The sequence below is a fragment of the Typopeltis vanoorti genome, chromosome 24 (assembly GCF_054136105.1).
Source record: "Typopeltis vanoorti isolate ZY-2024b chromosome 24, IOZ_Tvanoo_1.0, whole genome shotgun sequence".
In the NCBI taxonomy this organism is placed as follows: domain Eukaryota; kingdom Metazoa; phylum Arthropoda; class Arachnida; order Uropygi; family Thelyphonidae; genus Typopeltis; species Typopeltis vanoorti.
In genome coordinates, this window is record NC_143572.1 from 69,042,985 (window position 1) to 69,070,198 (window position 27,214).

Below are 27,214 nucleotides of genomic sequence, written 5' to 3' on the forward strand. Positions count from 1 at the left end.
TGAAAGTATCTTCAGGACTGGGGTAAGGTGGTACAACACTGGAGCAACTCGTTGCAAAGGTGGTGCAAGCTACCAACACTCCTATCTCAGTATTTCCTATAATGCAAAACACATCTCCTTGCGGATATGTCTAATGTTATGCATTAAGGGAAGGGCCACTACCCAGACTAGTTTCGACCTTTATTGAGGTCTCTTCAGTGGGAGCCAGACCCAAGTGGAGATACTAGGCAGAAGCATTGCTTTTGGCTCTTAGGCTCTTCCCTTAATGCATAACATTAGACATATCCGCAAAGAGATGTGTTTTGCATTATAGGAGATACTGAGATAGGAGTGTTGGTAGCTTGCTCCACCTTTGCAACAAGTTGTCCCGGTGTTGTACCACCTTACCCCAGTCCTGAAGATATTTTCAGGCACAAACTTTGTTTGCTCACACTTGGATAAAGGATTAAACTAAATTTATTATGTTGTTATGGCAGTTTCATATATTTCGGAAATGCCAATTCACTTCAGTTGAAGAGAATCAGCATTTCAACTCAACAATCATCAACTTGCATTTGTTGTTGCATCTCGCAACCAAACAACAATAACAGAAAACGGTAAAAATTGTGATAATGTACACAACTGGAAGTGAAAAACAGTGATGCACAATCACTGCTGCAATTAGAGCAGATGGAAGAAAGTTGCCTCCTTACATAATATTCAAAAGAAAAACAATGTTGAAGGGGAAATTTCTTCATGGAATTCATGTAAGAGTTCAAGAAAAATGATGGATAGACACTGCAATGGTTCACCACTGGACTAGAACAGTTTGGAACAAATGGCCAGGGGCTTATTTTGTCATCCAACTATCCTTATGTGGGTTAGTTCCTGTGAACACTTAGAACCTGAAATAGTTAAACAACTTTCGGATGTGGCCATTATTCCTGTTTGTCTTACACCTTGTCTATGGCCCTTGTATTGATCAACAAATCATTCAAGGACTATGTACAAAAATTCTACACAGAGTGGATGACAGCCGGCAGCTATGACCTGACCCTGGCAGGGAAGATTAAAGAGACCATCATTCGAACTGTTGTGCAACTGAATTTTGAGAGCTTGGGACATGATTTTGCCAAGAGTTTTTTTTTTTAAAAAAACGGCATCTCTAATGCCCTGAATGCGAGTGAAGCTGACAATATTTGGGTAGATGACCTTAACAATGCACTCAAGGAAACCACTCTACAGACTGGAAGTAGCAATAGCGAATAGGAGATTCTTGTCCATTTTCAGTTTTTTTAAAAATCATTGTGATCTTATGATTCTGAAATGATAAAAGAATAAGCAATAACTGTGTTTTAATTTAATTACAGAAGCATTATCACTAAAGATTCAAATATATTGCATGATGAAAGTGAGTAGCGATCAAGTAAATAACGTTGATAATAAAAATTTAAATGCATTAATTTTATAAATAATCTGAGCAATTATAGATTATAGTGAATACTGAGGATGTCATTATAAACATCAATTTAATTTTTTCCTGAAAAACTTTAGTTTCCAAAAATCCACGCATATATCTCGCACTACCATTTTTTAACTTTAAATTTGGGGAAAAAAGTGCGAGTTACATTCGAGTAAATATGGTAAGACAGAATTGTCAAGGTGTCATGGAGGATGCAGTAGAAAGCAGTAAAAGATAGTGCACAAAATATGGTTGAGAGTTAGAAGAAAGTAGCTGAGAGTAACGTGGATGATGTGATGCTAGCACAGAATGAAATTGCATGCTTACATGGACTCCTTCACAGGACAAAACGTGAGCTTGAGCGACTGATTGGCAAGTGGTAAGTAATATGTCTGGAAGGAGGTTATTTCAATTATATCTCCCTTCTTCCTCCTATTCATGAGGCTTTGCAATTTACATTCTATATTCACTCAATCTGTCCTCATACTCCACATTCAAAAGACCACTGAACACCTTTGTGAATCTTCTCTGGACCCTTTCCAACATCCCGTCACCATGAAAACCTGGTAACTGAATCTGTGCACAATAATCCATCTGAAGCCTAATCAAGCCCTAAGAGAATGGCATCATAACCTCTTTATTTCTGAGGGTCAGGGTCTTCTGAATCACTGTCATTATCCAATGTGATGTTTTCACAACTTGTGCAATGTGGCCCCTGAATTTCAGGTCCTTGTCCACCACCACTTCCAGATCTCACATCTCACCATGAGATGAGAGAAAGTTTTCCTACCAAGTGTATACTTTGCATCCCATCGCTGCTTATCAAATTTCAAAACCCTACACTTTGCAACACTGAACTTACCCACCAATTCATGCAATCTATTCAAGTCCTCCTGAAAAGCCATGACATCTGCTTAACTCTGCATTGCTCTCACCAATTTTGCATCATCTGTAAACAGTTGCAGAACACTAGTTAAACCCATCCCATTAACATACAAACTCAATAACAATGGTCCAAAAACTGACCCCCTGCAGTACACTACTAGTAACCTTCTTTTGATACTGTACCCCCATATACAACTTTCTGATACCTATCTGACAGCCAGTCACTGATCCAACTCAGAAGTCTGTTATCCAACCCAATCTGTTTCAATTTATTTAACAGTTTGTCATGTGGCAGTCAATCAAAACTTTTGTAAAATCCAAGTACACCATTGTATGTGCATCTCCCCTGTCCAAGGTATTTGTCACCTTGTTATAGTACATAAGTTAGTAAAACACGATCTCCCTTTAACAAAGCCATGTAGCAACATCCAACGATATAATTTGTCCTGTTGACCTCTATCCCACACCAGACAGCCTCAAATGAACCATCTCCCTAGCCCTAAAATATATATATTGTAAATTGTAATGGATTCCACAATACATATATATATATGTTGTGGAATACGGGGCGAGCCTTCCACAGTAAGCCTTTTAATTCCATTAAGGTATAATAATAATAAACATTCATGAAAAATAGAAATGTTAATATATATATATAGGCTGGTTATTTGTAACAAGTTTTTGATTCTGGATAAATATAGTCATATATTTTCTCTTACCTGATATTGTAGTAGCATATAATGATTTAATTGTTCCAGACGGCACAGAAATGGTATCACTCTTTCCATTCATATCTCTGTAGATAAGTGAAAATGGTTTTGAATTATCTTCACTTTCTTTTAAACCTATCAGGATACCTTGTAGGACTTTAGCTAAAGCAATGCCATGCACATTATTACCTTTCAAGCTTACCACTCCTTGTTCACGAGGCATGTTGGTTTCAGCTTGTGATGCAAAAGCACCATTCCTGTAAAATATAACTTTAATTAAATAATTTTCTTAGTTTTATTATTATTATTATTATTATCATGATTTATTTATTTCATATCCAAACACAAGTGGTACAGCAGTAAGCAAGTGGTACAACATTATTTACAACAAATTAGGATACATGTGGGAAAGGGTACTTGGTAGAAGGGGGACAACATCAGGTAGCGGTAAGCCCAGGGGAGTCTAGAGGGGATAATGCTGAGTATAGAAATATGGCATTTTTATGCTTTATACTAATGTCAGGATTATCCGGAATAAAGGAGAGGAATTGGTGGCACCGATAGCATCAGCCTGGCCAAAGATTATTGGGATCACTGAGATGTGGTTGACAGAAGAGGATATAATAACAGGAATAGAAGTAGCAGGGTACAGCATTTTTCAGCAGGATAGAAAGGGAATGCATGGTGGTGGAGTACTGCTTATGATAAGTGATGACTTATGTCCTCTATGAGTGGAGGGTTTGGAAGGCAGTGACACTAATGATTTTGAAAGCATATGGTGTGAGGTAGAGACAGGCAAGCCAGGATATTTAGTGGGGTGTTAAAACAAGGAGAACAGAGGGTGAGGACCAGGAGATGTTTAGACAGTTGAGCTTGGCAAGTGCAAGAAGAATGACTGTTATGGGAGATTTTAACTACAGCAGTATAAATTGGGGAGAGGAAGATGCATGTAGCAGGAAGGGAATGGAATTTCTAGAATTCTTGAGGGCAAATATCTTAGGCAACATGTAAAAGAGGGAACAAGAGGTTCAGGAGTTTTGGATTTGCCCATAGCATCAGAAGAGCTGATAATAAGTAAGATGACATCTCTCCCACCAGTTGGAGAGAGTGACCATGTGGTTTTGACTTGGAAGATGAATAGACATGCAGGAGTATCAAAGAGACGGGAATATATGTGGAATTATAAGGCAGGTGATTACAATAATCTTAGACATCAATGTGGGGAAGTTTCATGGAGGGAGGAATTGGAAGGCAGGGAATATCATTAGTGCTTGGGAAATTGTGAAGGAATATTTGTTAGTAAGCTGTATTCCACAAGTGAAGAAGAGGACACAGTTTGGTGTAAAGTGGATGACAAACAATATTAAACAGGAGCTACATCTGTAAAAAGAGGTTATTATGGAAGAGAATAAAGAGAAGGTGAAGAGCAGATGCATGAAGAATATAAGACACAGGCCAGGAGAGTGACTAGTATGGTAAGGAAGGCAAAACTGGAGTATGAGAAGAGATTGGCTCTAAGATCCAAAGAAAATCCTAGGGAATTTTTTAGCTATGTGGCCAATAGGAGGAGAAATGACATTGTGGGATAAAAATGGGAATAGAGTAACAGATGTAGAGGACATAGTGGAATTGTTCAATGAACACTTTATTGGTGTATTTCATCCTGAAAGAGGAAATTTTAATACTAAAGGGATAGGACAGGTTCGAGGTTTAGAGGTGCAGGAGGAGAACATGTTATAAATACTGAGTATTCTGGATGTCAATAAAGCTTTGGGACTGGATTGTATTTCACCTTCAGTTTTGAGAGAATGTGCTAGGGAACTGACAGTGCCTTTAACCTGGCTTTTCAATGAAAGTCTGGCTTCAGCAAAGATGCCCAGGGAATGGAAGGAAGGTAAGATAGTGCCATTGCATAAGGGTGGTAACAGACTGGAAGTGTCTAATTATAGACCAGTCTGTGTGTCATCAGTAGTTGTTAAGATCGTGGAGAAATTAGTCAGGGACCGTATACAACATTGGGCAGATGAGGGTAATGTTATCTGTGAGAGTCAACATGGATTTGTGAGGGGAGCACTCTTGTCTTAGTAATATGCTAGCCTTTTACAATAAAGTTACAAGAGCAGTAGTGTAGGGAAAGGCATATACTGCCATTTTCTTAGATTTAGCGAAGGCATTTGACAGGGTGCCACATGATAAGCTGATATTTAAGTTGCAGCACATGGGTTTGGTTGTCAGGTTAGTCAACCGGATTCAGGATTGGCTGCCCAATAGGTTTCAGAGAGTTATGTATGGTGGGGCAGTTTCAAGGAGCCAGAGGGTCAAAGTGGGGTCCCACAGGGCTTGGTACTGGGATTTATATTGTTTAACCTTTATATCAATGACATTGTGAGTGGATTGCAGGGAAATGTTCAGTTGTTTGCAGATGACGTGAAGCTGGGCAGGGTTATCAGTAATAGTGCAGATGTGGTAGTCATGCAAGAGGATTTGAATAAGCTAGACAGATGGGCAATGGGGGTTCAATTTAATGCAGCAAAATGTAAATCTTGAAGTTTGGGACACATCGATGGGACAATGCATACTCTATTGGAGGAGACATACTGGAGGAAGTAGGGGAGACAAGAGATCTGGGTTTGATGATTGATATAAACCTGAAATTCAAGGGATATATTCCAAAGATTGTGAAGGTAACACAAAGGATTGCTGCAATAATGCGAAGGACGTTGACCTGCAGAGATAAAAGAGTTATCATTCCGTTGTATAAGACCCTGATCAGATCACACTTAGACTATTGTTCTCAGATTTGGTCACCAGGATTTGAAGGGGATAAATTAACTGTGGAAAGGTACACAGGCAGATAACAAAATATGTGGATCGGCTGAGGGAATGTGGACTGCAGAGTTTTGTGGATAGAAGAAGGAGATGTGATATGATTGAGACTTTCAAACTGTTGAGAGGTGGTTACAGGATTGACACTGGGGAGTTCTTTTGCTTGATTGAACAATGGGAAGGAGTGATGACAAGGGGCCATCCCTGGAAGTTACGAAAGGAAACTGTGAGCAAGAGGGTGAGAAGTGGTTTCTTTGCATGGAGGGTGGTTTAATCGTGGAATGCATTGCCTGATAGAGTGGAGAGAGCGAGGACGGTGAACGAGTTTAAGGAGTGGTATGATAGACTTTGTGTTTCCTGGGAGGGAACTCGCATGTTGAGTCTTGATAGACTGTGTTTCCTAGAAAGGACCTCCCGCGACGAGTCTTTTGACTCCTTGGAAGCCTAAATAATAATAATTATAATAACTACAAATGAGAATAGCTAAATTTGATAGGTGAATTATACATTGAATAATAAGTAAAATATTATTATTATGTGACACCTCCAGGGAGTCCAAAGACTCATCGAGGGAGTGTGTGCCAACAGCATCGAACAATTGCACCCCTTTCAACTACTAAACGCATTCAAACTTGCTTAACTTTTTGCATGAGCCATTAGTAGCCTCTGCTACTAATGGCTCATGGGTTTTTTTTTTTCAGCTGAGAATGCAGATCTTCAAATCGAAGGGGTGCAATACCAGCCAAAGTATACTGATCTCTTAGCAGTGTTAGTTTCAGGCATCTTGTAATTAAGCGGAAGCTTTCAAGCTGGGTCAAGTTTTTCAGCATGGCAGATCTGGACCATACTGCACAGGCATATTCAGCAGAAGAATAGCAGAGGGCCAAGGCAGAAGATCTCACTGTGCTAGGGTCTGCACCTCAATTGGAGGAGGAAAGCTTTCTTAGTATATTGTTTCTTGCATTCAGTTTCTTGCATTTCAGTGTTTTCTATGTGTGTTTTATATGGAAGAGTGCAATCAAGAGTCACACCAAGGTAAATTGGGTTCCAGGAATGTTCTATGTTAGAGCCTTCCCAAGAAATCTGTAGCTTCCTGTTGGCTTCCTTACTGTTAAGATGGAAAAGGTCAGTCTGGGTTCTCAAAGGGTTTGGTTTAATTCATTACTGCTATAATATGTGGTTAGACTATTTAAGGCAATCAATGATAGAGTAGTTTCAATGAACTTGAAATTTTCTGATTGAGTAGCTATGGTAAGGTCATCAGCATAGATAAAATTTCTAGTTCCTGGAAAGATGGGGAAATCATTGACATAGATGTTGAAAAGTAATGGTGATAACACACTTCCCTGGGGGGAGGCCATTTTGGGGGGAATGCCAGAGGCTCTTCCCATCCACAAAAAATCATCTGTTTTCCAAAAGTGATTGGATCAGGAGGACAAGGTGATAGTCTCTAGTTATTCTGTATATTTTATTTCTGAGTGTGAGATGGTTTATGGTATCATATGCTGAAGACTGCTCCTGTGGCTAGTTTTTGCTCATACACATTTTCTATATATTGAGTGAGGGTGAGAATTTGTGATGTACAGGCTTTCACTGGTCAAAAACCAGCCTGCTCAGCAATAAGATGGGGTTCAATTAGGGGTTGTAGCCTATTCAAAATTAATCGTTCATAGAGTTTAAAGAGAATGTTGAGTAGTGATATAGGTCTGTAATTTTTTGCTTCAGTTGGAGTTTTCCCTGGTTTCAGAAAGGCCACCACTTTAGCATGTCTCCAGATAGTTGGTATTCTTAGGGTTCTGAGGCAAGTATTGTATAGGTTTAATAACCACTCTTCACTCCTGGATCCAAATGTTTAATTTGTTCATTACAGATATCATCAAGGCCTGCAGATTTTCTAGGTTTTAATAGGTTTATGGCAGCATTGAGTTCAGTGATGGTGAAATCTGAGTTAATCATATTTTGTTCCTCACTTGGGGTTCTAAGTATCTTATTTTTTGGGTGCTTTTTAGGGAATTTTCCATTCAGCAGCAGCTGGTGAGCAATTTAATTAGCTGTTACCTGTTGATGCTCATACATGTGGATTATCATGATTATTATTATTATCATTATTATTATTCAGGCCTCCATGGAGTCAAGAGACCTAGGAAACACACAGTCTATCATACCACTCCTTGAACTCATTGACAGTTCTTGCTCTCTCACCACTCTATCAGGCAATGCATTCCACGGTTCCACCATCCTCCACGCAAAGAAACCACTCCTCACTCTCTTGCTCACAACTTCCTCTTGTACTTTTCAGAGATGGCCCCCTTGTCATTGCTCCTTCCCACTGCTCCACCAAGTGAAAGAACTCCCTATGTTCCACCTTGTAACTGTCTCTCAACAGTTTAAAAATTTCTCGATCATATCACCTCTTCTTCTTCTATCTACCAAACTCTGCAGGCCACATTCCCTCAGCCGATCCTCATAATTAACATTGTAATATTATTATTTATATTATTATTATAAATAATAATATTAATATTTAATATTTATTTATATTAATAAATATTAAATATATTTATTAATAATTTTTGAAACCAAACGTTGTCTTGCCACTTATTTCTCAAAGAAGTCCTATTTTGAAACCCGTTTATCTAATTCTCTAGACAGTTCATCTTGGAACCATTTAAAATAAATTAGCACTCTTAAAGTTTCTAAAATTCAGAATTCTAATAAAATTAACCTAATCAGAAAATTTGATTCTCTTAAATATATGCAAGACCGTCAAACTTCTCATTTTAATTCTACCTTTTTGAAAAAAGTTGTTATCAACTTTTTTCAAAAAGTTGATAACAACTGTCTTCGGCAGAAGAAAGTATACTTGCTAAAGGTTTTAATTTTGTCACTGCTCCTACCTCCATATCTAAAGAACAACTCTTAACGAAGATAGAAAAGGTGGCATCTTTATTACCAATCAAAGAAGCTAACCTCCTTCGTACAGAAGCCATTTTCACCATAAATCATGCTAGACCACCCAGACAACATCTCTTACTCTGAAAGAGCAGCTATTAAGTCTTTAAAAAATAATAATGACATTGTGATTCTACCTGCTGACAAAGGGAATGTGACTGTCATCTTAGACAAGTTTGATTACCATAATAAAATTTTGGAACTTTTAAACAATGATACTTACTCTGAACTTAACAGTGATCCAACAATTGAATTACACAATAGGACTAATAATTTATTAAAAACCACCTTGGAGTTACCAAGAAACATCTGTCTTTCACTTAGATCATTTCATCCTTTAATCCCTCGATTATATGGTCTCCCCAAGATACACAAGGCAAACGTCCCGCTCAGACCAATAGTTGAAGGGATACACTCACCTACCTACAACCTTTCTAAGTACCTCGCAACTTTTTAAGAAATCTTTCTGGAATTTCCTCTTCTCATATTAAAAACTCAGCTGACTTTGTATCAAAAATCAAGGACATCAAACTTAAAACAACAGATTTAATGGCTAGTTTCGATAATGTCTTTCTCTTCACAAATGTTCCTGCTCAAGAAGTCTTCAATCTTCTTAAGAACAAATTATCCAAAAACTCTTTGCTTTACTCTCCCATTGCATAAAGTCAGGATACTTCAAATATGACAATAAGATCTACTTACAAAACTCAGTTTTAGCTATGGGCAGCCCACTTTCTCCGATTCTCGCAGATATATTTCTCAACGATTTTGAAGAAAAAGTTATTAACTCCTTCCCCCTTAAACCAAAATTTTGGTATCGTTATGTAGACGATATATTCCTCATCTGGGAAGACAGTGTCAACAACCTCAATTTATTTTTGGACCACCTAAACAAGTTTCATGAAAAAATCTCTTTTACCTTCGAACTGGAATCTGATGACCGCCTCCCCTTTCTAGATCTGAAACTTACCAGATGTTCTGAAAGTATTAAAATCTCAATTTTTAGAAAACCTACTCATACTGACAGATACCTTCATGCTTCTTCCCATCACTACCCTCCGCAAAAATTTGGTATTATTTCTACCTTAGCACACCGGGCCAAATCTTTACTAACAGAAAAAACAGAAATTGAAAATGAACTCCTTTTTCTTAAAAAGACTTTTATCAATAATGGTTTCTCTCCTAATAAGATTGAAAAATTTCTTTCTCTCCATCACTCAACTGCTTCTGAAGATCCCTCTTTCCCCAGAGCCTTTATTTCTTCTCCTCACATCAGCTCTCTTTCACCAAAACTAGCTAAAATTCTCAAGAAATTTAACTTCAAAACTTGCTTCACTACACTCCCAAAATTTAGCTCCATACTTAGTAAACCTAAAGAGAAACATCTTCCAACTCAGTCTCCAGGAGTCTACAAGATCTTATGTGATTGTGGAAAGCCATACTACAGCCAAACTGCTAAATCCATCCTTCTACCTTTGGAAGAACACCGTAGAGATATTTCCTACAACAGGACTAGAGCCAGCGTTCTCTCTAGCCATGTTCATTTCTCCGTTAACTCAGATGAAGGCCGCCAACACATTGTGGACTGGACACAAACTTCTAATATCCATGTGTGCTATGATGAACTTGCCGAATCCAGAGGAATTGCCTTAGATTCTTCCCATATAAATAACTCCCTAAGTTTCAATCTTTCTGATGCACACATTGCCTCTGTTCAATACTGGCGCACTCGTGACAGCACGTAGTCAACTTTTATTTGGAACTCATGCTCGCATTACTGTTTTCAAAATGTACTACTGCTTTTTTGGACTAGTACTGTTAATGCAATTTTTAAGTCTCTGTTATTTTTTGTATATTTCTTTCATCTGTGATACCTGAAGAAGTTGATCCATTCAACGAAACTAGTAGTATCTCTTTAAATTAACCATGTCATCTCTTTATCTCTCAGTATCAGTCATTTAAAATAATTTATAATATTTTCTACTGAGTAAATATGAATAATCACAATATATATATATATATATATATATATATTATGCAATTTGTTTACATATTATTATATATTATATTATTTATATATAATTATATAAATTATATATATATATATATATTTTTTTTTTTTTTTTTAAAATAGATTTAATGACTTAAAAACCGAGATTACTTATAAAGATTTAATAAGATTAATACAACTAGTTTCGGCTTATAATAGCTTTCATCAGGTATTCTTAAAGGAAGAGAATAGTAATAAACATCGAAGTATCTAAAAACTTGAAATTACAGGTAAAATATCGCCACATATAATTGATACATAAAAAATGTATTTTTTCAAGTTGTTCTAATAGACGTGCCATTGTTTATTGCAAGTATGCGTGCAGACTCACGTGAACGTCAATATTGAATAACTGCAGCATGGCTATCTGGGATGTCATAACTCAAATTGTTGTTTAAGTGGACAGGATTCAGAAGGATTTCCCTTGATTCTATAATTTTTCTCTCAAACTCATCATCAGAGCGAAAAATATTTTCTGATCAATCCCAGCAAACGGAGTGGCTTTGTTGATCATCATTAGGATTATTTGAAAAAAGAACATGACTGGATAACGCAGTTGCATGTGATCTTTTGTAAGCGATGTCTCTTTTATGCTCTTCTATACGTTGCTCAACAGATTTGTTAGTTTGTCCGAAATAAGGGATATTGCAATCGCACCATAATTTATATACACCTGGATATTTTAGGTTGTGATGAGGAGGCTTTGGATGGCTGATTAGAGAATGGATTTTTGGAAGGGTGGTGAATGATGTTATATTTTTTAAGGACTTTTGCTAATTTGTTAGAGACTGTGCTAATATATGGGATGGAGATGCTGCCTTTAAAATTACTAGTTCCTGTGGTACACTGTCTAGGAGGATCCAGAAGAAATTTCTTAATCGTTTTTTCAGAGTAACCATTTTGTTTAAAGATAAGCGAGAGTTGATTTATTTCTTTTTGTAGTTCATCTTGTTCATTCAAGATATATATATATATATGTGCGTGTGTGTGTGTGTGTGTAATTAAATTATTAATAATAATTTAGCATTTATATTAATTAATATTAATAAATAAATAATAATAATTATTATTATTATATTGTTAATTATTATTTATAATAAATCTCAAAGGATTCATCAAAGCAAGTCTCACTCAATCTGCAGCCTATCTATCATCATTATTGTTACTCAAATCTTCATGGAATTATGAGGTCTGCTTTAGATGCCACAAAATATTCTGTATCACTCTGTGAACACATTTAATGTTTGCACTCTCATGGAATCTATTGCCTCTCAAACAATACATTCCATGCAGCTACTATTCTCTATGTAAACAAACAAATTACTCACTTCCCTCACATGTCAGGATGGTCCACTCTCCTTGTCTCTATCCTTGTTCTGTCATTTGATCTAATTCTGTGTCCATCCAACTTTTTCTGCAATTTATTTATTTTTTTTTATGTGGCTCCCACCCACAAAAGTTTTTGTAAACCTTAGTACATTTGCACTATGGGTGGTCTAAGGATTTTGTTAATTTTATTAATTTTATATATTTCTTGTATTTTATTTGTTTTTTCATAGTTCAGAAACCCTGCTCTAAGAGACTAAACATGACACTTTTTCAAGCCATTTCAGGCCTCCAATAAGTGGGGCAGTAGTCTCACAGCTTAAATGTCTCAATCAAATCATCCCTTTTTCTAAATGTGAGGTTAATGCCCTTAATTTACCCTTATAACACCAACACTTTACATTACTGATTTCATTTTAACTGCCTTTTTATTCTCTCTCTCTAAAGTTTTTCTTTATCTCCTCCATATCTGATGGTCCAATCTAAGCACAGTATTCCAGATGTGATCAGAGCAGGACCTTACACAATGGATCCTTACCACAACTGATCAAATTCTTTCTCAGTGTTATAGCAATCCCCTGGGTTGTCTTCACCACATCTGCAATATATTCCTTGGTAGATTTCTATCCATCATCACTTCAAGATCCCTAATCTCCTCTACTTCCTCCTGCAACAGAGTAACCATCTGTAGATCACAAAGTTCATATTACACTGAGATAAATTATACTATAATCTTTACTTATTTTCTCACCTTTCAAGCTTATTCAAATTCTCCTGCAGAACTACAACACCAGTACTATTACTATTAATGCTTCCTAGCTTTACAACATCCATAAATAACTGAATACCTCCCTGCAATGTAGTAAAACTATTGCTGGCATAAAGATGCAGAGCAATGATTCAAAACTGACTTCTGAAGAGTTTCACCTGCAGTCTGCCATCTACCTAATACTGCTTTTCAAAAAAACACAACTCTGATATCAATCAGACAGCCAATCAACTAACTTGATATTTAAATCCACATATTGCAACTTATATATCAACCTGCAATATGGCAACATGTTAAATGCTTTAGCAAAATAGAGAAAAATTACAATATATACATTTCTCTCTTCCACTAGTCTTGCTAATCTATTATACAATGTGACCAACTAACTGAAACAACAGTGCTCCTTAAAAAAAATCTATAGTGACCCCCCCCCCCCCCCCCCCCCCCCCCGTGAACACTATTGCACTCATCTGCCAAATTTAGTCTTGAAGAATTCACTCTTTCAGTCCATCCCACACTTCATGCTGTGTGCCTGTTTCTGCAAACAGGACTTTAACATATACAGTGATATCTCGCTAATCCGAACTAATAAAAACCATGTTCATTCAGATTAGCGAATTTCCCCCAAGAGGCAACAATAGCTAGCGTTTAAGACAAAAATAATCAGATTCTAATGGTACATCGATTTAATTCTGTAAATAAATGAAGTAACTGATAGAAAAAAGCTACTGTACTGTAATGTAAAACTTAATAACACAGTACATACACAAGTTTATTTTAGTAAACCATGTTGGAAGTTTATTTTGCACTTGGTTAGACTAGAAGAAGTGGTGTGAAAATGCTGGAAAGTAGGGTAGGAGAAACTCAAACTTCGCACTGTGAGTGAGAAGGATGAGAGAACAAGAATGCAAGATAGACAGGGAAATGGGGGGAAGTTGCAGTGGATGGGTAGACACTGCATGAAAAGTATGGATGCTGGATGTAGAAATAAATGGGTGAATAGACAGAAAAGGATCAGAGTTTTTAAACAGTTTTGTAGTTCAATCAATCAATAATTACACAGACTAAAACATATTGATATATTTAGCCCTGCTTCTGTAACACAGGTCTCACCTCTCTAACTTTGACTTAGTCCCCCTGACGCTAGCAATGTGTGGAAAGCTGAATATTTGTCTAATTCTAATTATTTGTCAACTGGAGTTTTTCTAAGTCTTGCTCGCTTTGACTTACTTTTGGTTTTTCATTAAAATGAAAGAACAATTAAGGAGGAAATATTTTAAACAATGATGACATATGTCAAATGGATATACAGAAGCACCACTTAGTAGATAGGATTTCCTAATTATCAGTCATGTGGAAAGGTAATCCAAATAATTGGTGATTAGATTGAAGTAATTTAAGTGAATATGCACAAGAAAAATGAAAAATGCACTGACTGGAAAGAAGTCAATGGACACATAGCATGAGGAACAGCCATGGCATCCACCTTAATAAGATGAAGGACCTCCTTTCACTGTGATGACTGCAGCAATCCTATGGGACATATTTTCCAGAAGCATGTAGTAGTGATCAATGGCAATTTTGGCCCATTCTTTCTGTAGGCATATATGTAATGAGGTTCTGGACTGTTGTGGGGACCTTACCCAACACGCCAGTTCATCCTTAGAAGTTCAGTAGAGCTGAGATGAGGGTTCTGGGGAGGCCAATAAAGTGTGGTGAAATTCATGTCCACGAACCACACGGCTACAGCAGCAGCTTTATGACACAATCATTGTCTTGCTGAAAGAGACAATAATCAGTTCCATAGAAACACCACAAAGTAGGAAGCATTGCATTGTCCAGAATGTTCAGATACCTCTTGGAGTTCAAAGTTCAGGGGTCCAAGGCCAAACCAGGAAAAACTGGAACATACCATCACACTGCCACACTGAACTCTTTGATGACGAAAGTATCAACTATCTTTATTTGCAAAGAATAAATGGGAAACTAGAGCAAATTAAAAAAAATGATGATATAGAGATAGACTGGAATAATTTAATAATGTATTAATAAATGCAGCAACAACCTACCTTGGAATAAAAAGTAAATGAAAGAGGAGAAATTGAATAAGAAACTGGGATGAAAACATTGAAGCAATAATCAAAGATAAGAAATAAGCATATAAACAATGGATATAACACAAAATCACTAGAAGCAAAATTTAATTATAAATACAAAAAAAGCAATAGCCAAAAAAGCATGTTGAAAAAAGAATAGAGAAACATGGGATAACTTCATAGCAAAATTGGAAGGAGATCTTACAGTGAAGAGACCAAATACTTACAAAATGCCAAGGAATATGAAATTCATGTAATTAATTATTACCATTATTCTTCTTATACTGCCTTTGAAGTACATTCTTCTTCTTCGAGATTTCATGCTTAAGCCCTCATTCATCCATTTTACACCTACCTTATTCAGCCATTTGGCCTTCAGAATGCATTCACACGTTGATGCTGTTATTCACACATTGATACATAACAGTATCAAAGTGTGAATGCATTGATGCTGTTATGTGTTTCTTTGTCATTTCCCAAGCTGCATCTATTTCCTTACCACTCAACTCCTACATTCCATGCTATAGCATCAAGCTATCTCTTAAGTCTGTCATAATCACCAGCCTTGTACTTCCATATCAAAGATAAGAAATAAGCATATAAACATTGTATATAACACAAAATCACTAGAAGCAAAAATTAATTATAAATACAAAAAAGCATGTTGAAAAAAGAATAGAGAAACATGGAATAACTTCACAGCAAAATTGGAAGGAGATCTTACAGTGAAGAGACCAAATACTTACTCCATATATCACTCTCACCAACTGGAGGAAAGTGTGAAACCCTACTCACAGTATTTAAGTTTTGTTGATCTGTAAAAGGTATATGACAAGGTGCCAAGAGGAAAGCTCTTCAAAATGCTAGTTATACGGTATGAATGGGACATTTATATTAAACAATACATAATCTCTGTTTAAGCTGCAAATCCACAGTTAGACTTGAAGGAGGCACAGGAAGATGGTTTGAGGTAAAATCAGGAGTGCAACAAGGGTGCATATTATCTCCACTGCTATTCATTATCTATATGGTGCACATTACAAAGGAAAGTGGTAGTAAATCTGATATCAAAATTGACAATGTTAATCATAGCTCTTTAATTTATGCAGATGTTATCCTTCTGCATAAATCCAGTACAAGTTTGCAAGACTCCTTGACTAAAGTGAATAATTGTTATAATAAATTATCACCTTCATCATAACACTAATTACAGATATAGACTATACTGGTCTGTTCCAGTCTTATTATCCATCTAATATACTCTTTTCAGGTCTACTTGGCTATCTCTTTCCAGTTGGGTTGTATTTTATTATTTGTTTAGGATATCGGGTGTTGGTCATTTGGTTTACATGTACGATCTGATTTTGTTATTATTATTATTAATATTATTATTATTCAGGCCTATATGGAGTCAAGAAACTCATTGTGAGAGGTCTTTCCTAGGAAACACAAAGTCTATCATACAACTCCTTGAACTCACTGACCGTTCTTGCTCTCACTGCAGTAGGCAATGCATTCCACGCTTCCACCACCCTCCATGCAAAGAAACCACTCCTCAGCCCTCTTGCTCACAGCTTCCTTTCATAACTTCCAGGGATGGCCCCTTGTCATCGCTCCCTCTCGCTGCTCCACCAAGTGAACGAACATCCCAGTGTCCACCCTGTAACTGCCTCTTAACAGTTTAAAATTCTCGATCATATCACCTCTCCTTCTATCCACCAAACTCTGAAGTGCACATTCCCTCAGCCGATTCTCATAACTAATGTTGTACAGTCCTGAAACCATCTTTTTATTTGCCTCTGCACCTTTTCCATAGTTAATTTATCCCCTTCAAATCCTGAGAACCAAATTTGAGAACAATAGTCTAAGTGAGTCTGATAAGAGTCTTATACAACAGAATGAAAACTCTTTTATCTCTGCAGGTCAATGTCCTTCTCATTATTGCAGCAATCCTCTGTGTTACCTTCACCACATTTGCAATATGTCCCCTGAATTTCAGATTTCTATCAATCATCAACCTCATATCTCGTCTCCCCCTACTTCCTCCAGTACAGCCTACTCCAATCAAGTATGCAGCCTCCCATCGATGTATCCCAAACTTCAAGACTTTACATTCTGCTGCATTAAACCGACATTCACATTCATTTGCCCATTTGTCTAGTTCATTGGTTCCCAACCGGTGGCAAGTATATGATGGGAGTACATGCTTGGCCGTTCAGAGGTACATGAATTTTGAGATTTAGGACTGTATCTTGCATCTTCTGAGGCACTGCAAAAGTGTCAGAATTTACAAACAGCTATTTTAAAAACAAGGGGTACAATTTATAGAAATGGGTTTAAAAGGGGTACACAAGTGGAAAAAGGTTGGGAACCATTGGTGTAGTTTATTCAAATCCTCTTGCAGGGTCACCACATCTGCAAACAACTGAATATCCCCTTGCAATCCATCGACAATGTCATTGATAAAAGTTAAACAATACAGGTCCCAGTACTGAGCCCTGTGGAAACCCACTTGTAACCTTCTGCTTCCTTGATATTGCCCCACCATACACAACTCTCTGATACCTATCAGTCAGCCCATCCTGAATCCATTTGACTAACCTGACATTCAAACCCATGTGCTGCAACATAATATCAGCTTATCATGTGGTACCCTGTCAAATGCCTTTGCAAAATCCAAAAAAAATGGGGCAGTATATGCCTTTTCCTCATCAACTGCTCTTGTCACTTTATTATAAAAGGCAATCATATTACTAAAGCAAGGGCACCCCTTAACAAATCCATGTTGATTGTCACAGATAACGTTACCCTCATCTGCCCAATGCTGTATATAGTCCTTCACTAATTTCTAATACATACTACTGCCCTTATGCAGCGGCACTATCTTACCTTCCTTCCATTCCTTGGGTATCTTTCCAGTAGCCAGACTTTCATTGAAAAGCCAGGTCACAGTATCTGTCAGTTCTTTAGCATATTCTCTCAAAAGCAGTAGTAAAATAATCCAGTCCCACAACTTTACTGACATCTAGAGTACTCAGTATTTGGAACACACTCTCCTCTTGCACCTCTAAACCTCGAACCTACCCTACTCCTCTAGTATTAAAACCTTCTTCTCCAGGATGAAATACTCCAATTAAGTGCTTATTAAACAACTCCACTATGTCCTCTGCATCAGTCACTCTATTCCCATTTTTATCCCACAATGTCATTCTTCCACAATCATTTCTCCTCCTACTGGTCACATAGCTAAAAAATTCTCTAGAATTTTCTTTGGATTTTAGTGCCAGTCTCTTCTCATATTCTAGTTTAGCCTTCCTTACGATATTGGTCACTCTCCTGGCCTGAGTCATATTCTTCATGCTTCTGCTCTCCACCCCTCTCCTTATATCTCTTCTGCAATCTCTTTTTCACCTGCAGTTCCTGCTTGATATTGTTTGTCATCCACTTTATACCAAATTGTGTCCGCTTCTTCGCTCGTAGAATACAGCTTACTATTGCTGCTAACAAATATTCCTTACAATTTCCCAAGCACTAATGATATCCTGGCCTTCCAATTCCACTCTCCATGGAACTGCCCCAGCTTGATATCTAAGACTATTATAACCACCCACCTTATAATTCCACATATGTTCTCTTTTCTGTGATATTGGTCATGCTGCCCCCTGCTTCTTCTATTCTTGTTATTATATCATCTTCCGTCAACCACATCTTAGTGATCTCAATAATCTTTCGCCAGGCTAATGCTATCAGTGCCACCAATTCATTTCCTTTATTCCAGATACTCCTGGTATAAAGTATAAAAATGTCACAGCTTCTATACTTATCATTATTCCATTCAGTTTCCACTGGACTCAGTGTTACCTGATGTCATTTCCCCTTTCCTGAAGCACTCATTCCCACAAGAGGCCACTCCAGCTACCATCCATCCAGGAAATTCTAGTTTCCCTGCATTGACATACCAACTCATTCAGAAAACAGCAATCTCTCCAGATGTCTATGTCCGTTCTCATTCAAATAGAAGTGGTCTCTCGCATACAGTTCCATTCTGTCCCCAAATGTCCTCCAAGTATCTACATATTCCAATCCTCTCTTCTGACGAATTCTGGCTATTATGCTATTCATTATTAATGCTCTTCTGCTAAACTGCTCATTATCGTACCTGGGTAACACACACACACACACACACACACACACACACACACACACACACACACACACACACACACACACACACACACACACACACAATCTTTCCTCTCTGCATTTTCTTTTGTACAACCTCAAGCATGAATCTCAGAATCTCTTGCCACTCGATTTACACTACCTCTGAAGTCAGTTGTGCCCACCATCTCAATCATTTCATTCACCCTCTCACCCCGCCTAATTGCCATAGCCACACCTTCTTTCGTTCCTCCAGGTAAACACTCCTGTGGCATCCTATCTTACACACCACAGATCATCAAGTCTCCATACATCACACCTCTTACCACTCTGTTCCTTGATTTCTCACCTGCATCCCTCAATCTCTCTCTCTCTCTCTCCTCTAACCATTTTTTCTCAGTGTTTCCCTACTTACCTGCTGTCCTGGCATCACTCTATCCCTGGTATCAGCACTCCCTCGCATTCTTCTCATTTCATCTCTCTGACTGTTTCTATTCTCTCCTCTTCTATCATTCCCATACCTCTCTCTCTCATTCTCTCTCTTCTACTGCTCCTATTCTCTACTCTTCTATCATTCCCATACCTCTTTCTCTCTCTCTCTCATTCTCTCTGTTCTACTGTTTCTATTCTCTTCATTCTCATACGTCTCTCCCATTCCCTCTGTCTTCTACCATTTCTATTCTCTCCTCTTCTATCATTTCCATAACTCTCTCTCACTCCTCCTCTGATTTGCCTTGCATTCATCTCTTCCATTCGCCTACTCTCATCTCTCATACTTCTCATCTCATTCTCAAGACATTCCACCTCCTTTTTCAACTCATCTATCTCTCTCTGCAAGTTAGTCACTCTTACTTGCCATTCATCCTCCCAATCAAGACCATCTCTGAAAATTTCGAAACTTTACAATCATTCAGGTCTTCCACACTCCCCACTCTTATTTTTTCATTCATATTTTGCTTGTTATTGCTTGTTATTCTCAACTATCACACTACTCGTATCTCGAGATTCTCCCATTCCTGATGCAAATGAGGTCAGTTGTCATGATATCTAACTCACTGAGTTCCACCCATTGCCTACATTTTACACATATACATACTCCCCCTTCTCTCACTGCCACATCCAACTGCTGGGATGCATACATGCCACAAAACCCTGTATTATGTTACACAAAATAGAGTCCTTGAATGGGAGAGGACTTGGTGACACACCATTTGTAATTGGAACTGCAGCTGCCGCCATAATTAACTTATCAGTAAGTAAATTAGCTTACAGTAGAGTATATAACATAGTATTTAGCATTCAGTTTTAGTAGTTCTTCCTTGGCTGAACGCTAAATACTATGTTATATGCTCTACTGTAAGCTAATTTACTTACACAGTACTACAAGTATAAACTATATTTATACTAGTATAGCGTGCACTACCATCTGCAGTGTACCAAACCCCACCTACTCTTTTCAACAGAAACTCAAATCTCACCTTCTCTCAGCACTATTCATCTCAACCTTCCTAACTATACACTATTTAACTCCTTTTGATCCAAGGGTGACATCTGTGCATATATCTGCTCTGGCATACCCTGCCAGAGAACACCTAACCTAGAATCGCCCAACTTCGACCTTCTTTGGCTGAAGATATCCTTTTGATCCAAGGGTGGCATCTGTGCATATATCTGCTCTGGCATACTCTGCCAGAGAACACCTAACCTAGAATCGCCCAACTTCGACCTTCTTTGGCTGAAGATATCCCTCCCCCACTCAGTCAAATTCATCTGCTGTCTTTATCGCTCTCCTAATACCACCAATCACTCTGAACTCTTTCATTTCCTTTCCTTAAAAGTTGAAAATTCTCCAGTCCCACTCTCCTAACAGTGAAATCATCCTCCTGGGTGATTTTAATGTCATCTCTTCCATTCGCCTACTCTCATCTCTCATACTTCTTCTCATTCCTGAGACATTCCACCTCCTCGTTCAACTCATCTATCTCTCTCTCTCTGCAAGTTAGTCACTTTTACTCACCATTCATCCTCCAAATCAAGACCATCTCCAGATCAATTGGCTTTCCCCTTCCAGTTATACAGATCCTGCAGGCAGAGATGCTGAAACATCTGCCATTACTAATGACCTTACACAAATTGTTCAAAAACCGACCAGAATACCAGATAACCCAAACCATTCCCTCAATACCCTAGATCTCTTCCTTACTAATGACTCCCTCCAAATATGCAGTGAATGTAGTGAGCCCCCTGGGTAATTCTGACCACAACCTAGTGCTCATCTCCTCCTCATGCAACAACACATACACACTCACTTCCACACAAGAGTAGTTTGGCATTATAATAGTGCCAAATGGGACAGTCTCTGAGACTCCATGTTGAAGGTTTAATGGAATATTATCAGCTGAGAAAGGATTAAAACTAATTTTAATATTTCCTCTTCATCACAGAGACATCTTCAGGGATTACAAAAAGCTTTTTGTAACAACACACACACACAAATACAATACAATAGTGAGTGAAACTAAAGTCCTATCTAGGTGGTGCACCCTCTATGGGCATTTGCAGGTGGTCTAGGATGTAAAGAGGGATCTCTGATAATTAATGTTTCCCAAATTTTGGAAAGTTTTAATTATTTGTGTGTGTGTTGTCACAAAAAGTTTTTTTGTAATCCCTGAAGATGTGTCTGTGACAGAGACGAAATATTGGAAGTATTAAAATTAGTTTTAATCCTTTCTTAGTGCTGATAATATTCCATTAAACCTCCAACATGAATTCTCCACATCACTTTAGCCTCAACACACAGTCTCTGAGACTACTATGCTTCATTCCCATAGTTGGACTATTGTTTCCAGTCTTCAGCCCAAACATATGCACCGAACGTATCACCAAAGTAATCCTCACTGGCATGAAAACATACATTCCCCACACCACTCAGAACTGCCATCCCCTAACTAAACCTTGGTTCTCCAAAAGATGTGCCAAGGCTGTACAAATGAAAAATCAGGGATACCACAGCTGGCTCAAATCAAGAACCCCATCCTCCTTCAATGCCTATACTGAAGCCCGAAACAGATGCAAGAAAATTACCAATGCTTCTAAAACAGAATTTGAACGGGCAAAAAGCAGGAAGCTTGCAGCCTGTCCAAATGGCAGCCATGCCTTTTGGTCTCTTGCCAAGGCAATTGGCCATAACAATATTCCCACCTCTATCATACCCAGGTGGCTCAATTGCAACATCATCCATAGAAAAAGCTAAACTCCTGGCTTTACACTTTCCTCCAATGCACACATAACTGACAATGGCAAATGCCCTCCAATCATTCCAACTGGCCAACATACAATGCCCCCTGTATCCTTTTCCCAAAAAGATACCATAAACCTGTTGTCTAAATTAGATACAGAAAAGTCTCCTGGCCCTGACATCATTCCTCCAATTGTCCTGAAGGTCTGTGCACCAGAACTGACTCCTATCCTATGCCATCTGTACACACTCTCTTACTCCACTGGTAAATATCCCAAAGCTTGGAAACTGGCCTATATTCAACCTATTCCTAAAAAGGGTGACAAATTACTGCCATCTAACTACTGCCCTATCTCACTCACTTCAGTCCTATCTAAAGTGATGGAGAAAACCATCAACTCTCAACTCCTAATCTACCTCAAAGGTACCCAGCTATTAAGCGACCACCAGTACGAATTCCGTTGAAGCCGATCAACAGGAGATCTACTCTCATACATCACCCGTCGCTGGACAAATGCCATGGAGAAATTTGGAGAATCCCAAGTAGTTGCACTTGATATCTCTAAAGCCTTTGACCGAGTCTGGCACAAAGCTTACTAAGCAAACTCCCATCATTTGGACTGTCTCAGGACTTCTGCAGATGGATTGCCAGCTTCCTGTCTGGATGCACACTATGTGTGATGGTAGACGTTCCCTCTCCTCTCACCATCCAACTAATGCTGGGGTCCCACAAGGTTCAGTTCTCTTGCCGATCCTCTTCCTTCTATATATCAGTGACTTACTTCAGTTGACCTCTAACCCAATACACAGTTTTGCAGATAACAGTATATTACACTCTTCCCTTTCATTTGACAAACCCTACTCTACACAACTCACTTCAACCCACAAATCAACCACCACTGCCCTTAATTCTGACTTCCAAGACATCTTCCAATGGGGCTCAGATAACCTCGTTAACTTCAACACTAGTAAAACCCAGTTCTGTTTTATTTCTCACAAAAAAGAACCATTTTCCCCCAGCATTGATTTTGATAACACTCAAATTCCCAGACAAGTTGAGATTTCTCTTCTCAGAATTACCCTGACATCAAGCCTCTCCTGGCATAAACATGTCACAACCATTGCATCCTCAGCTTCCAAAAAAACTAGATTTTCTCTTTTGCTCAAGATGCTACTTCACCTCTAAACAGCTGTTAACATTATACAAATCATAAATCTGCCCAGCTATCGAATACAGCTCTCACATTTGGAGTGGGGCTCCTAAAAGCTCCCTCAAAATGCTTGACTCAATACAGAGGAGCATGGAGAGATCACATTGAATGAGTGTTATCAGTGGAACTAGCTGTAGATCCAGGAATGAGCTGTTGTGTTTATATACAAATGTTGGAAGTGTAAGGAACAATGCAGATGAAATAATTGCACTAATTGAGTGTGTTCACCCAAAAATTGTTGGAATAAGTGAGACATGGTTAGATGAAGACGACATCCTGAAAGGAATAGAAATGGAAGGATATGATGTGGTTCATGAGGATAGAAGGGGTAAAAAGGGAGGGGGATGCTATTGATTATAGAGAAAGAGTTATGTCCATACAAAGTAGAGATGGAAGAGGGAAATATTGCAAGTGGTTTTGAGGCAGTATGGTGTGAGATAGAAGTGAATGGAATGATATTCTTGGTTGGATGTTGTTATAGACCAGGAAATGTGGATGGTAGTGACTATGAAATGTATAATCAAATTAGCCAAGCAAATAAGAAAAGAGTGATCATTATGGGCGATTTTAATTATGGCAATATAGACTGGAATGATGAGATAGCAACTGGAAGTAAAAAAATGAGTTTCTTGAGTTTTTGAGAGATAACTACCTCAGACAGTATGTACAGAGGGCACACGAGGATTGAGGGTCTTGGATTTGGTCATCTCATCAGAGGATGTAATTATAAATGAAGTGTTAAATCACCCACCAATTGGTGAGAGTGACCATGAGGTGATTACCTGGGTGGTTGCCAGCAATGTGAGGACCTCTGTAAGAAAAGGGTATATGTGGAACTACATGGGGGGGGGGGGGGATGATTATAAAGAGCTCAGGAGACAGCTTGCAGGTGTAGCAGGGAATGAGGAGTTAGCTGGAAAAAGAGATCAATGCAGCTTGGGGAATATTTTAAAAATATCTAGTAGTAGATGCAATGTCTAAATGTATTCCAATGTATTCATCCATAAATGGATGAATAAAGAGATTAAGTATGCAATACAGAGAAAAAGGGCATTATGGAGGCAGCATAAGAGAAGTGGAAATAACTTACTGAACTACAAAGACCAGGCAAGGCGGGTGACTTGGTTGGTGAGGGTAGCTAAAGAGAGGCAGTTAGCTAATGAAGCCAAAAAAATCCTAAGGAGTTCTTTCGATATGTAACCAGCAAAAGAAAGAATGATTATGGAAAGATGACATTGATTGTAGAAAATTGTATAAAGACAGCTGTTGCAGAAGGTATGGTGGAGATACTTAATGAGCAATTCATAAAGTTCTTTCAATCTTGTGAGTGTGACTTCATGGAGAGATTGAGAGCAGTTGATGATGGGGAAGAGAGACTGACTGTAAGAGGTGTATGGGGAGCTGAGCAAACTAGATGTAAATAAGGCTGTGGGACTTGATAATATATCCCCATGTATTCTGAAGGAATGTTGCAGGGAGTTGATGCTGGCCTTGAACTATTGTTTTAATACGAGTCTTGCACTTGGTCAAGTTCCTAAGGAGTGGAAGGAGGGCATGATTGTGCCACTTCATAAAGGAGGTGTTAGAACTCAAGCATCAAACTATAGGCCTATCTGTGTGTCACATGTTGTAGCTAAGTTGTTGGAGAAGCTTGTGAGAACTAGGATCCAGAATTGGGTTGACAACAATGGTATTATCTTTGATGAACAGCTTGGATTTGCTAAAGGGAGGTCATGTTTTAGTAATCTTCTCACTTATTACAATAAGGTGACTGTTTCCATGGAGAAGGATACACATAATATACTTAGATTTTGCAAAGGCATTTGATAGATTACCGAACGATAAGTTGATAGCCAAACTAGAGTGGATGAATTTGGATATTAGATTGGTGCATTGGATTGGAGACTGGCTATCTGATAGGTATCAACAAGTTGTGTATGGGGGAGCGATATCCAGGAAAAGGAAAGTTACTAGTGTGTGCCTTAGGGGTCTGTTTTAGGGCCATTGCTGTTTAACTTGCACATTAATGATATTGGTGAAGATTTGGATGGAGATATTCAGCTGTTTGCAGATGACGCAAAGTTGGAACAAACCACGAAGAGTACAGAAGATGTTATGGCCTTACATGAAGACAGATTTGAATAAATTGAGTGATTGGACATGGGAATGGGGATGCGAGTTCAATATTACAAAATTTAAGGTTTTAAAATTTGGAAAACAAAAATGGGATGCAGAATTTATGCTTGGTGAGGATATTATTATTATTCAGGCCTCCATGGAGTTAAAAGACTCATCGTGGGAGGTCCTTCCTAAGAACATAAAGTCTGTCAAGACTCATCGAGGGGAGATTCCCCCTAAGAAACACAAAGTCTATCATACCACTCCTTAAACTCATTGATCGTTCTCGCCCTCACCACTCTATCAGGTAATGCATTCCACGGCTCAACCACCCTCCATGCAAAGAAACCACCTCACCCTCTTGCTCACAGTTTCCTTTTGTAACTTCCAGGGATGGCCTCTTGTCATCACTCCTTCCCGCTGTTCAACCAAGTGAAAGAACTCCCCAGTGTCAACCCTGTAACCACCTCTCAACAGTTTAAAAATCTCAATCATATCACCTCTCCTTCTATCTGCTAAACTCTGCAGTCCACATTCCCTCAGCCGATTCTCATAACTATCCTTGTACAGTCCTGAGACCATCTTTGTCATCCGTCTTTGTATCTTTTCCACAGTTAATTTATCCCCTTCAAATCCTGGGGACCAAATCTGAGAACAATAATCCAAGTGTGGTCTGATCAGAGACTTATACAACGGAATGATAACTCTCTTATCTCTGCAGGGCAGTGTCCTTCTCATTATTGCAGCAATCCTCTGTGTTACCTTCATCACATTTGCAATATGCTCCCTGAATTTTAGTTTTCTATCAATCATTACCCTCAAGATCTCTTTTCTCCCCTACTTCCTCCAGTATAACTCCTCCCATAGAGTATGCAGCATCCCATCGATGTTTCCCAAACCTTAAGACCTTACATTTTGCTGCATTAAACTGACACCCCCATTCATTTACCCATCTCTCTAGCTTATTCAAATCCTCTTGCAGGGCTACCACATCTGCACTATTACTAATAATCCTTCCCAGCTTCACATCATCTGCAAACAACTGAATATCCCCTTGCAATCCACTGGCAATGTCATTGATATAAAGGTTAAACAATATAGGTCCTAGTACTGAGCCCTGTGGGACCCCGTCTTGTAACCTTCTGCCTCCTTGAAACTGCTCCACCATACACAACTCTCTGATACCTATCAGACAGCCAATCCTGAATCCAGTTGACCAATCTGACATCCAGACCCATGTGTTGCAACTTAAATATCAGCTTATCATGTGGCACCCTGTCAAATGCCTTTGCTAAGTCTAAGAAAATTGCAGTATATGCCTTTCCCTCATCTAATGTTCTTGTAACTTTATTATAAAAGGCTAGCATATTGCTAAAACAAGAGCGCCCTTTCACAAATCCATGTTGACTCTCACAGATAACATTACCCTCA

At 38.4% G+C, this 27,214-nt stretch overlaps 1 protein-coding gene across 1 annotated transcript in view; it reads right to left on the reverse strand.

Moving 5' to 3' along the window:
* LOC150093385 (uncharacterized) overlaps positions 1–27,214 on the reverse strand; it is a 334,426-nt gene that overhangs the window by 275,049 nt on the left and 32,163 nt on the right. The window contains exon 5 of the mRNA XM_090414082.1: positions 3,046–3,293. Within this exon, the coding sequence (XP_090270208.1) occupies positions 3,046–3,293 (248 nt within the window). The remainder of the gene's footprint in view (positions 1–3,045; positions 3,294–27,214) is intronic.